Source organism: Lissotriton vulgaris, chromosome 3_1 (genome assembly GCF_964263255.1).
Source record: "Lissotriton vulgaris chromosome 3_1, aLisVul1.2, whole genome shotgun sequence".
In the NCBI taxonomy this organism is placed as follows: Eukaryota; Metazoa; Chordata; class Amphibia; order Caudata; family Salamandridae; genus Lissotriton; species Lissotriton vulgaris.
Window position 1 is genome coordinate 1,045,366,481 of NC_141689.1, and position 13,382 is coordinate 1,045,379,862.

At 46.2% G+C, this 13,382-nt stretch overlaps 1 protein-coding gene across 1 annotated transcript; it reads left to right on the forward strand.

Moving 5' to 3' along the window:
- Positions 1-591: 591 nt before the first annotated feature.
- LOC147727376 (perilipin-2-like) lies at positions 592-12,527 on the forward strand. Its single transcript, XM_086961459.1, has 8 exons — positions 592-683; positions 7,535-7,580; positions 7,672-7,867; positions 9,264-9,346; positions 9,595-9,847; positions 10,834-11,018; positions 11,355-11,489; positions 11,792-12,527. Exons 2-8 carry the CDS (start codon positions 7,551-7,553, stop codon positions 12,149-12,151), a joined length of 1,242 nt encoding a protein of 413 aa, XP_086817585.1. The 5' UTR covers positions 592-683; positions 7,535-7,550; the 3' UTR covers positions 12,152-12,527.
- The last annotated feature ends 855 nt before the right edge of the window (positions 12,528-13,382 follow it).

The window sequence follows — 13,382 nt, forward strand, 5'->3', positions numbered from 1 at the left end:
AATGAAAAAGCGCACTACTGAAGCTAGCGCTATTGCACAGGCACAAAACGCTCAATAACAATAATGAAACACACAGTACGTCAGAAAGATAATAAAGTGACTTATCTGACGAGCAGAGAAGAAAGAGGAAGCGGAAGGGACGTCACGGCCAATTATACGGCGGACGGCATCATCATTGGCTGGCGGTTACTATGGACACTTTGCCCCATGTGCTCATGGGAGCTGTAGTTCCAATAATGTGTTTTGATTGGGCTTTTCTTTAAATTGCTGTTATAATAAAGAGAAGAAAGGACTGCATAATCCTCGCCTCCGTCCTGACATAGAATTGCATCATAAATCCATCCAGCACGTTCTTTGTGGCTGAGTAAACAGTCTGACGACATACTTGTGAAAATTAGACGAGAGGGCTCAGTACTAACATATAACCACCGGACGACCCTTTCAACCTAGCTTTTTGCATGAAGTTAAACACAACAACGTACTGAACAGCTTGAAGGAGGGCGGGGCTTCCGCAGGTGGGAATTCCCGGAAGCAGCGCGTGACGAGCAGGTTGCACTCCGGCTTTATGACGCTCCTGTGCTGTCACAGAGTGGGCTGAGCAGCATTCTCGCGAGAAGCGCAGGAGCATAAATAACGGTCGCGCATCATACTTGGTAGCAGAACTTATTTGTGAAGCGAGCAAGGTGAGTTGTTTGTGGCGATTGATAGTTCGACGCCTACAATGGTCGGGATGTGGAAGGTATTTATTCCCGTTAGGTGTTATACATAAGGACTTCGTCGCCTCTGGAAGGAGTGGTGATTTAAAAATTTGCAAACATTCGTGACAAGAATTTTCAATTCTATTAAGGACTAGGAGGCGAGGATTATGCTTAGTCTCATTTCTTTACTGACACATAGCAGCCAATCACATTACAGTAAAGAAAAAACAGAAATAGGGCAACCATAGAGTACACCCATAGTATATAAACAGTCTCAGAGGTAACCACTTCCTCTTTCTTTGTCCAAAATCCAGTAGGAAGAACCAATTAAACATCAGAAAACCAAGGAGAACATCATTCGAAAGGACCAAAATCCGAACGAGGAGGCGGAGGAACTTCCAAAAGCCACAGGAACAGAAGCAGGCCAACGAGGAGAAGAAACTCGCAGCAGAACGTCCACAAGGGCGGAGCCGGAGGAACCTCACTTGGGATCAGAGCCTGAAAAGAGACACAAAGCCGTAATACACATCCTGTGTAATCATGAGCAAATAAAGGGTGGGTAGAGAAAAAACCAAAGCATTCATCACATTTCATTAGGAAAGATCCATGAAGCCTTGCATAGTAACAATATAATAGATACATGCATATACAACGGGTGGGATAATCCTCGCCTCCTAGTCCTTAATAGAATTGAAAATTCTTGTCACGAATGTTTGCAAATTTTTAATTCTATGTCAGGACAGGAGGCTCTGATTATGCTTTTTTAAAGCTGATCCACCACCACAGAAGCAACACTATCGATAGGCTTAAAGTAAAAAGTCTTAAACACAGAAGCAGATGACCAATCTGCAGCCTTCATGATATCAAACAGAGTAACACCCATGGAATAAGCTTTGGACGCCATCGCTCCACGTGCAGAGTGTGCGCCAAACACAGAAACATCAATTCCAGCTTCAGACATAAGCCCCCGCACCCAGCGCGCCAAGGTAGCTGGAGAGACAGGGCGAAAAGGCTTTTGTAATGCAATCAGCAGTTGACCCTGCATGTCTGAGCGCAAAGAAGCGGTACTCACCTCATAATCCTTCAGGCATTGAACCACACAAAGGTTGGGGTGAGAAGGAAAAGAAGGATAAGAAATAGAAGGCGTATTAGATTTGGTACGTCTGGAGAGACGAAAGGAAACTCCTTCAGGAGTGAAGCTGCGACCCGCCAGATCCAAAGCGTGTACATCCGACACGCGCTTACATGAGACCAAACATAGCAACATAGTCAGTTTTGCAGATAGTTGCTTGCGAGATAAGGAAACATTGGAAGGCCAGGCCTCCAAAAATCTGAGGACAACTGAAACATCCCACAAGGTAACATACTTGGGAGTGGGAGGTTTTGCAAAACGAACTCCTTTAAGCAACCTGGAAACAAAAGGATGTTCACCCGCGGGTTTCCCATCTATGTGGGCATGACCCGCCGAGATAGCCGACCGGAAACCGTTGATAGTCGAATAAGCCAGACCAGAGGTGGCTAAGGAGGCCAAGAAATTAACAATCATGCTGATATCTGCTGAAACGGGATCAACTTGTTGTTGTGAACACCAATCACACCAACGCTTCCAAGACCCTTTATACCGTTTGTGAGTATTGGGAGCCCATGCTTCACTAAGGAGTTTGGAAGCGTCGCTTGAAAGGCCTGGGAGCGACCAGCGATCCCCGAGATCCTCCACGCGAGAAGGGGGAGGGAGCCTGAGAGGATCAGGGGATGAGGATCTCCGAGCGGGTCCAACAGGAGATTCCACAATGGGGGAAGGAGAAACGGTGGAGCCGAACACATTTCTAGAAGGACCGGAAACCACGCTTGAGCCCTCCATAGAGCGGCAATCAGAATCAGATCCGTCTGAAATCGTTTGGAGTAGGCCAATACCCTGGGAATCATTAGAAATGGAGGGAAGGCATAGCAGAGGGTCGATGGCCACTGCTGGAGAAAAGCATCCGTGGCCAGAGCCTGAGGGTCCGGCCTCCAACTGTAAAAATGCGGAAGTTGCGCATTGAGGCGTGAGGCAAAGAGATCTAGTTGACAAGGACCCCAACGCCGATGGAGAGCACGGAAGACCCGAGGATGCAGCCTCCAATCGCTGTAATCCCGGAGATGCCTGGAGTGCCAGTCCGCTATCTGATTGTGGCATCCCGGAAGGTATTCCGCAATAACAGTGATCTTCTTCTGCAGACAGAAGTGCCAAAAATCTTTGGCGATCTCCGCCAGGATTCTGGACCTGGTCCCGCCTAGTTTGTTTACATAGCGGACTGCTGATATATTGTCCATCCGGAGAAGGACACAACAACTGGTCTGCAGGGGGGAAAAACATTTGATTGCAAAGGAACCCGCTAGAAGTTCCAGACAGTTGATATGTAGTGTCAATTCCTGAGGGGACCAACGACCCCCGGTCGAGACCGAGCCGCAACGGGCTCCCCAGCCCCACCGACTGGCATCGGATTCTATCACCAGATCCGGAGACATACCGAAGAGGGCTCGGCCATTCCAGGCCTCCATGTGGTCCAACCACCACTGCATCTCCCACCGGACCTCCTCCGTAAGAGGAATCTGATCGGAATATCCGAGGCCTTTCCGGAGATGAAGAATTTTCAGGCGTTGCATTGCCCTGTAATGCAGGGGACCCGGAAAAATCGCCTGAATGGAAGACGCCAGCAGACCGACTACACGTGCCAACGACCTCAACGACACAGTCGGTCTGGAAATAACAGAAGTCAACTCTCTCTTGATATAACGCATCTTTTGGTTGGGCAAGAGAAGTTGACAAGTTACCGAGTCGATCTGGAAGCCCAGGAAATCGATACGCTGGGCTGGAATCAAAACCGATTTCTGAACATTGATTAGAAAACCCAGAGACTGTAAAAGAGTGATGGACAATTCCAGATGTTGAAGAAGTTTGAGTGGACAATCCGCCATAAGGAGAATATCGTCCAGATAAATAATCAACCTGACACCCAGAGACCGAAGATGTTCCACAACTGGTCGCAACAGCTTCGTGAAGCACCATGGTGCCGACGAAAGACCGAACGGGAGAACCTGATACTCGTACCAGACTCCCTGCCAGAGAAACTGGAGAAATCGGCGATGTGGTTTGTAAATCGGAACCGAGAGATATGCATCTTTGAGGTCCAGCCTGACCATCCAATCCCCTTCTCGAAGGAGATCCCTCAAGAGATGGATTCCCTCCATCTTGAAATGTCGATAGACGACTCCGCCGTTGAAGTCTTTCAGGTTGAGAACAAGGCGAGCACCGCCCCCTTTTTTCTCGACCAGAAAGACAGAACTGGCAAACCCCCTTGGATGACGGGTGGTTGGAATCACCGCCCCCTTCCTGAGAAGAGAGTCTATCTCCTCGGAGAGACAAACCTGATCCTGAAGAGAAAAACGCAGACAAGGAGGGGGACAAGTCTGATGCATCGGGTGATAGAATTCTATCCTGAACCCCTGAACAGTTTGTAGCACCCAAGCATCGCCGGAGAGCATGCGCCAATTCTGCAGGAAAAACTGAATGCGACCCCCCAACATCACATCGCATGCAGGAATCAGGCTCACCTGTAGAGTGGGAATCCTGGTATTGTCCCTGATGACCACCGGAACGTCCTTTGCCGTACTGGCCTTTTCCTTTTCTGGAAGGATAAAAGTTGGCTCTCGATGAATAACCTGCGTCGTAGGAGCCTCTGTGCTGAGAGGAATTGCCTCTCTGGGACTGATTGGCAGAACCACGGCCGAACGAGCGTCCCCTACCTCGTCCGGCCTTTCCAAAAACCGGACGCATGGCTCGCCGCAAGGAGGCCTGCGCCTTGTCGATGCCACTGAAGGTGGATACAAAGCGCGTGAGTTCCTTAAGGAATGGCTGACCAAACAGGAGGCCGTCCGCCTCAGGGCCCGACTCAGAAGTGGCCAATTCAGAGAGTCTAGGGTCAAGCTTTAACAAGATGGACCTGCGACGTTCCGCAGACATTGCACAATTCGCATTACCCAATTGGCAAATCGCCCGTTGCGCCCATTCGATCATCTCCTTTGGGTTCACAAGGGCAGAAGCTTCCTGTGCCCTGTAACCTAGGTCCAAAATCTTAGTGAGAGGCCCAAGCAGGTCCAACATCTTATCCTGACAGGACCGCCAAGACCTATCCAGGCCCTTCTTTGGGTCCTTGGCATATTTTTTCAAATACGTGACCATCATGGGGTCAACGTCTGGGGTGTCAGCCAAATGGGCAGACAAATCAGGCCTCGGGCATTCCGAGCGCAACCGGGCACGAACCGAAGCCTCAAAAGGCTGACGGATATGTGCCTCAATGTAGGCAGCTACAGCCGGAGAAGGCCCCCATGAGGAAGAGTTCGGATGAATGATGTCTGCAGGCTCGAAATTGAGCACCGGAGGACGCTCAGGAGCGTCTACAAAATGCTCCTTACAGACCCGTTTTTTAGGTGGAGGAGAAACATGGTCTGAAGATGCGGAGGATAACACATTGTCCGAATCAGCCTCGTGAAGACGAGCAGTTGTGGTTGGCGCAGATGCTAAACTTTGCGCCAGACGCTGAAAATCAGTTTTGTGAGGGTTAACAGGCGACTTCGCCGTTTTCTTGGCAGCAGGCAACCAGCCCTGCTGCTGAGCATAGAGATTGAGATGACGCTTCAAAGGATTAATAGCACGTACAAGTGCTTTGTTAACGGATTGCTGAACACCTTTGTCTAACTGTTCAACCAAATCCTGTTCCAAGGAGCCTTCCTCCTCATCAGCATAATAATAATAGTCGTCTTCAGCGTCATCAAAATAATCAGCCATTCTACAGCAAGTAGAGGTAAGTGCCCACAAGACGACTTGAACAATATGGAGTGTTGACAAAAAACACAAGTCAAGGGGGAGTGTTGAAACCCCAAAGCAGGCTTTGAAGAAGCAGGAAATAAACCTGACTCGAAAAAGTATTAGAATGTGGAGGGAGCCAAAGCCTGTACCAAATAGAACACTCTAGGCAGAGCCTATGCCAAGAAAAAACAACCAAAGCCCTCAAAAGACCTCGGTGTCTGACGGGGTTAACTCCGGTGACAGGCCGTGGGCAAAACGTCAATACGCCGTCGCTCAACCAGCTGAGGAAACACCAACAACCGGAAATGGGACAGCGCGCATGCGCGACTGTCGCCTGTCCTCGAAGACCGTCGCAAGAGCGCTCGCGCTCCAAAGCAAAACGGAACCCCTGCTCCCGCTCCACTAACAGCGCGCGAGCAGCTAGGAAGCGCTCGTGCAAGGAAACGGAGGTGAGGCACACGCTCCGACAACAAAGGAAACTGCACGCCGGCAGCAAACAACACGCGCAAAGAGTGAACGGAGACACAGCCCCAGACGCGCGACCACAAAGCGCAAAGGCAAGCACAAAGCATATAGCAAATAACAATGCGCAAAGTCAAGAAACATTAAGAGAGTAAATATAAAGCACTTAACTGGCTGCGGAGCAGCAAAGAAAGAGGAAGTGGTTACCTCTGAGACTGTTTATATACTATGGGTGTACTCTATGGTTGCCCTATTTCTGTTTTTTCTTTACTGTAATGTGATTGGCTGCTATGTGTCAGTAAAGAAATGAGACTAAGCATAATCAGAGCCTCCTGTCCTGACATAGAATTACTTAATTTCTAATATACGCGCTCTAACATTTTTCTCTGTAGCGCTTAGAGGGTTCACTTGTAAACTTTAAGCGGGTAGTCGGAGACTCCCTCTGCACTGCCTGTGTGCCCGCATATCACAGGACACCACAGGGATTATTTGAAGGGCTTTAAATGGGCCGGGTCCTTTCGGTGCTGAGCACTAACAGGTCTAAAAAGAGGGTGCTGAGGCGGGTACCTATCGAGTTCTCCTTTTTCGCCTTCACCCTTGGTGATAAGAAGAAAGATGGTAACTGCCGGGCCACCCTTCACTGCCTTTGATCTAACTTCATAGAGACTCGTTATAGATAGATCGGTCTCATTTCATAAACGAAGTATTTTCAATATTCTAAACCAAGGCATAGTTGTTGCTTATTTATCTTAGGCAACTAACACAAATTGACGAAGCCAATATCCCTGGCTTGTTGTATGTTACTTGTGGTGTTATATTTGTAGATACAGTGACAGAAGCGGCAAAGTACCAGTCAGGTGGCATATAATGCTACGCATAGATTTTCAGTTTACGTGTTTTTAACTCGCACCTTTAATTACGTCGGCCGCGCTCCTTTGAGATCTCTTCCCACCCCCCCCCCCCCCCCCCCCGATTTTTTTCATCCCTTTTAACCCCCGATTTCTAGCTTTGATTTTCAGTTGTTGTCGGTTTTAAGCAGATAGTCTAAGCGTATGTTCCGCCCTGGAGCGCTTATGTTCCTTTTGAGATTTCGGGAGGGGAGTGGGCCCACACTACTGCTAGTTGGCACATGTAGAAATGGGTAAAGAGAACGCGACAAACTCCGAAATCCCCGTTTTAATGACGCATGTTGAAAACGTGACTTTTTTATTTGTTTAAACCATATTTGAATTAATGGCTTTTGATTTCGCTCGATGTCTGTCACAAAGCTGGGCATTTACTTCTATGGTATTTCTCTCTTCCACGCCAATCCAAAATCCCTTCCTACTCCGCTATATTCTGGGATTCGACGGGCTCATTCCTATTCTAGTTAACATCTTTTTTGCAGTGTCCCCCCAAAGACATGATTTTTTCTTTCGGGAGTTGGCTGGTTTCTCTCGTTCCTTTGCTAATGTGTATTAGTTAAGTAGTTTAGTTGCTGCCGTGACTTTCTCCTTACGTTACTAATCCTCTATCCGTTCAATAGGATTTGCGATACAACAATGGCTTCGGTAGCAGTTGAGCATCCACAGGTAATGGCTTATTTTCACTTTGCTTGTTTTTTTGTTTAGTAAAACCAGTGACCTTTTTCCAGTTGACTTACAATGTTTGTTTCTTAAACAGAATGTGGTGTCACGCGTGATCGGCCTCCCCCTTATTAGCTCCACCTACGGCATGGTGTCCTCGGTCTACGCAAACACAAAGGAGAACCATCCCTACCTGAGGTCTGTCTGTGAAGTGGCAGAAATGGGAGTATTGACGGTCACTAACGTGGCTATAACCAGCGCTAAACCAATACTTCAAAAGATGGAGCCTCAGAGTAAGTGAAGCTTGTCTGATTATTGGCTCGCTTTCCCCCGCCCCCGTGAAAATGTTAAATGCAATGCTGTTGCTCAAGGTTTAAAACATTTTTACTCGGTGTTTTACATTTACAATGCGTGATTTGGGTGGGAAGATGGACTGCAGTTAAACTACTGTTTTACTCGGCATACTGTTCCAATTTGTGAATGCATCCCTTGAAAGTAGTGATGCAAGTAACCCCTTTCAGTCCGGTATCTACACCTTTAGGCCTGGGATACAATAAGAAAGGCTGGGGCCTCGGGGGAGGGGGGAGGGGGGCTCGAGTTTGTCATCCCTCCAGAGGGGTATCAGTTGCACAAATGGCTGGCAGGAGAAGGTGAGTTCAGATTCCGGACTATGTTCCTTTTTGGGGTAGGCTCCTTTTGGAGGTGCTCGAGAGGGGGAATACCTGCAAAGCCCTAAACATGATGCACACCCTGGTGAATGTCCAAGGGCGCGGGACAGGGGTGAGATGGCTTACACTGATTAAGAGACAGCCTTAATGCACCAACAAGTCAGTAACCATTAAATCTAGGTTGAGGCTAATACAGCTCATAATACAACACGGTTTATTATGACAGGGCACAACTACATGCAATGGGAAGTGCGATAGGCCTAGACTGCGTGAGATGGACTCACTCTTCTCGCCCCCCACAAACACACAATGTGTTTGCCCAGTAATCCAGCCACATTAGGACCAAGTGGCACACGAATTGCAAAACACCCTGGTGTTAACTCACTTGAGCCAGAATGTCCTTTTTGGGTGTACAAAATGATGTGAATGTCCCTGGGCCACGCTCCTGTTTAGCATTAGGGACTGGTGGTAGCGTAAGGGGGATATTGCCGTGCATTGGGAGGGGGTGGTTGTGTCAGGAGGTCTAACCTACAAGGGTGGAGAAAGGGGTTGGGTATTTATATGGCCAGGGAGGTACCTAGAATAGCAGAGGCTGCTCTGATAATGCTATAAAGTCTTGGCTACCTGGAGGCACTATTATGGGCTGGGTCTTATTGATAACTGGTCTTGGCTGTCGCATACCATATGACCACTGCAATGTGTTGACAGGAAACTTATCTGCTGCACTGTGCATCTACCTATGTTTACAACGGTTTGGTATTTGTTTGTATACTGTTGTGTATATGCAAAGAAAAGTGAATCTATCTCTCAGAAATTTGAGTGATAGTATGGTTACTCTAAATCGAACTCTTATGGCCGTGAGATCAAAACTGTCTACCTAGACATGAAATTAGTCACGTCGCACCCTCAATCTTACTAATTTTGAGTAGAGGCTGGCCGCTGCATGTAAATAATTGCTCATTGAAACTCTACAAACTGAATGGTTTAAACTATGTGAAACTTATTATATATTTGTTTTTAGTTTCAGTTGCGAATGACTACGCATGTATGGGTCTTGATAAGATAGAGGAGAAGCTGCCAATATTGTATCAGCCGTCAGACAAGGTAATGGTTTCAATAATTTTTTTTAATGTGTGGTTAGCAATACTGACTGTGCATGCCCTTTATTTGGTTCTGTAGTTGATTATTACTGTAATTTGCTACTACTAATTCTAAACTTCACGCTGTGCAGCTTTTATCTTAGTCGTTTTTGTAAATACTTTTGTAATTGAACATTTGCCAAATCAGGAAATTTCTTTTATGCTTAAACGATACATTGTATCAAATGTAAAGATTTGTTCTCTTTTCATTAGATTGTGTCTAAAGCCTCCGATATGATGATTGGTGCCAAAGATACTGTGGCTCATACAATCACTGGTGTGGTCGACAAGACCAAAGGAGCTGTTCATGAGAGTGTTGAATTGACAAAGTCTGTTGTACATGGCAGTATTAACACAGTGCTGGGCAGCCATGTGGTGCAAATGGTGAATAATGGTGTGGAATCGGCACTCACCAAATCAGAGACTCTACTAGAACAGTATCTCCCACTGACCGAAGAAGAGTTGGGTGAGTACATCTGAGGATTCGTTTAATTAGTCCGCTGTAAGCCTTTCTATATTTGAAGTTTTTTTATTTTTTATTGCTGGTATCTTAAACATGTGTTCTGTCCAGTTTCTAGTATCGAAGGGACTTTCTAAGGGCCTACTGTGCAGGGAAACTGATGGCTATGGGACCTTGATGCTGGCTGCTGCTCACTTTGCCATCACATGTTTATCTCTTAGGTCTCAGGGTGCCCTTACCTAGTCCTTGCGTTGCCACAGCTGGTCGGGTTTTAGTGTCATTTGATCCGCAGCCAATTTCTGACAAACCTTCAGTTGGCACACAATTTCCACTGGTCTTCCCACTGTGCTCAGTTTATACACTCCCTGTCGTGTTTAACTTGCGGGTGCTACTTTCCGTTTTGTGGGGGTGGGGGGGTTGCTGCAACAAAGATCTCCTATGACTGACTTTGTTAACGTTTGAGGTCTTTCATGGCTGCCAGACTTGCTTTCTCAGGACATTTGTTAAATAATTTATAATTCGTTTAGTGGTGCTATGCACCAAACAATTGAGTTTGTTTTTGAGTTTGAATGGTTTTCGTTTGGTTTGTTCATTTATTTCCAAATATAAAATTGAATACAAAAGCTGTGTACCTTATCCTTTACCACGGCAGGATACTAAATTTGTCTTGCTCATTTGGCAGCACATGTTCATGTCTAAATGTCACCCCTTAATTCTCCAACAGGCAAATAAATCTTCTAACACGAGACATAACTTGGTGAAGCTAAAGTTAGTCTTTTATAAGGGGCTAGGGAGCTCATGTTTTCCATGCCCCAATCATACAGCACTTGCTTCACAAAGAAGCTGGGTAAATGGCTTCTCTTACCACTTGTAATGGTTACTGTGATTGCGGGACATTATTCCCTTCACTTCCCTGAATGCATAAGTGTGGGTTATTGTGTATCGCGTTGGCAGGTTGTGGTCCTAACTTATAGTTTGTTTTCTGTTTGCAGCTGCAGAAACTGCATGTGTGCAAGGCATTGAAGATGGGGCTCAGAAGCCAAACTACTATATTCGAATAGGTTCCTTGTCGTGCAAAGTTCAGAAGCGTGCCTACAGGCAAGCCATAGCCCGGTTGAGTGATGCAAAATCCAGGAGCCAGGAAGCAATTTCTCACCTCCACCGTACGGTTGCCCTGGTAAGAAAAGCATTGCAACTGCATGTATCCCTCTAGATGTATACATGTGTCTAGTATTGAGCTGAAAGTCCATATCCTCCTTTTAAAACTTTCTTTTATACCACTTTGCTCCAACTCAGTGGGGTTGGAAATGTGCATTAAACATTTGCTGCATTCATTGCCTGCCGTTTACTTTTAATCTGACCTGTTAGACAAATAGCATTCAAAATGGACAATACTTGACATGCAAATGTGTTGTAAGGGGATTGCTTAATGTTACTGCAGTGGTTAGCTGCACTCTGGTTACTTTCTTACTGTTATCTACTGAACTGTAACGCAACTCACTTTCTTCTTCAGATGGAATATGCACGGAAAAATATGGATAGCGCCAACCAGAAGCTGCATGATGCCCAAGAAAAGCTTTACCAATCTTGGTTGGAATGGAGCAAAAGCACAGGCCAAAACGTTGGCGAGGAGTGTAACGGCACAGAGGTAACTCTGCTCTTTTCTGATCTACAGATTTTTCCAGATTACTGCCTTAATGTTTAAGAATTTGTTGTGCGGGCAATGTAGTGCTATTTATACCTTACATTTGTGGATGCTTGCTGCAGCCTTGTGCATTAAACTGAAGCTCTGCAGAACCCTGCAAGACTTCAGTGGCATCACTCATGAAGCTGCTGTGACTGGATTCTTGTGCTCAAACTGATGCTAGTATAGGCAGCTTGTACAGTCTGTAAACTTAATACTGCGTAGCCTTGTCAGTTCAAGTACTTGCAATCTTTTTCTTTCCCCAGGATGTTGAGTCTCGTACCCTGGTGATTGCCCGCAACCTTACAAAACATCTTCAGACCACCTGCATCACTCTAGTGTCCAGTATACACGGCCTGCCCCACAACATCCAGGAACAGGCTCACCACATGAGTACAATGGCTGGTGAATTGTACCAGAACTTCCACTTGGCCTCCTCTGTAAGAGAAATCTCCGACAACGTTCTTGCGACCACTAGAGGACAATTGGAAAAAATGAAGGGTTCAATGGATAATATGGTGGACTATGTTGTGAACAACACGCTACTCAACTGGTTGGTGGGTCCCTTTTATCCCCAGTTGGGTGGCACTCATCATACGGAGGGAAAAGGTGAAGGAGGAGACTAACAGCCAACATGCATGCAAAAATTAGTTTGTACCATGTGCACTGCAGCTCTCACTGTATACTATTTATGCCAAGTTATCTGCCAGCTGTGCAGCATGGATCATCTAATCATGATGGATAAGTTGGACATGCAAGGATAAATGTATAAAAGCTTTCGGAGCACTGGTATGACCATAATTGTATTTACCTCGAAGGTAATTTACCAAATCTTGCCAGTTACTGGTCTTTATTGAGCACTTTTTGTATCGCACATGAATTTCTGGTGAACATGCTTTTGTAATAAGTGCTATGGTATCCAAAATCCTAATTGTTCTACACCACTTCATACTGTGTCACCATGTATTGTGTATTTATAGTAATAAACACTTCTAGCAGCATACTGTCTCGAGTGAACCTTTCATGTATCCTCCTGGGTGAAAATTAAAGTCTGGGTTGCTAGTGGATGACACACCTAATGTTCTGATAGAATGACTGTGATCATACCTAATCAGAACTGATGGAGGGATGATTGAACTTCACAAACCCTCCAGTCTCACCCATGTAACTTTGAGTTGGTTGCAAATGAATTGTCCGACCATGCTTGGATATGCAGGTGTTTGGGTGCCTGGGCTTCGCGTGTCAAACTTTCAACTCTAAGCTCACCAAGTGGGTGTGCTGTATAAACAGTGAAGTAGGAAACTGGAGCAAACCTGAAGTAAAAGGGAAGGAGTGTGGGATGCCGATATGGGTCCTAATTGAATAAAGTACAAGAAGGCCTGCAGAAGGGGAGTTTAGTCTTAAGCCATTGTAATGTTGAGCAACACCTCACTAAACTAATAATCATCGGGGGAAACAATGGGCCAGATTTAGTTTGTTGGGCAGAATGTTCAGCTACAAATGTGAGCAAAGATGGTCTTCTAAATTCTGGGTCTGTCCACTTGATTCATAGTCTGGGAAACTGTGTTCTGACGGTGTTAGCTCTGCCACTGAACCATAATCAGACTGCCTGAAGGTGTAGGGATCCATTGCAGTACAGACATCGGACACTTTGGCCAACTTGGAGGGAATTACGTTTAATAAAAAAAGCATTACAAATGTTTTTCGCCACCAGGGATTATCTGGCGGTGGCTATCAGAAGAAAACAAATGGCCTTCTGCTTCACCTGATGCTAATCTACCCCAGACATTAGCCCAGGAGACCACTCCCCTTTTTTGTGGGGGGCTACTAAGTTTTCACTCACTTTGGTACACTCTG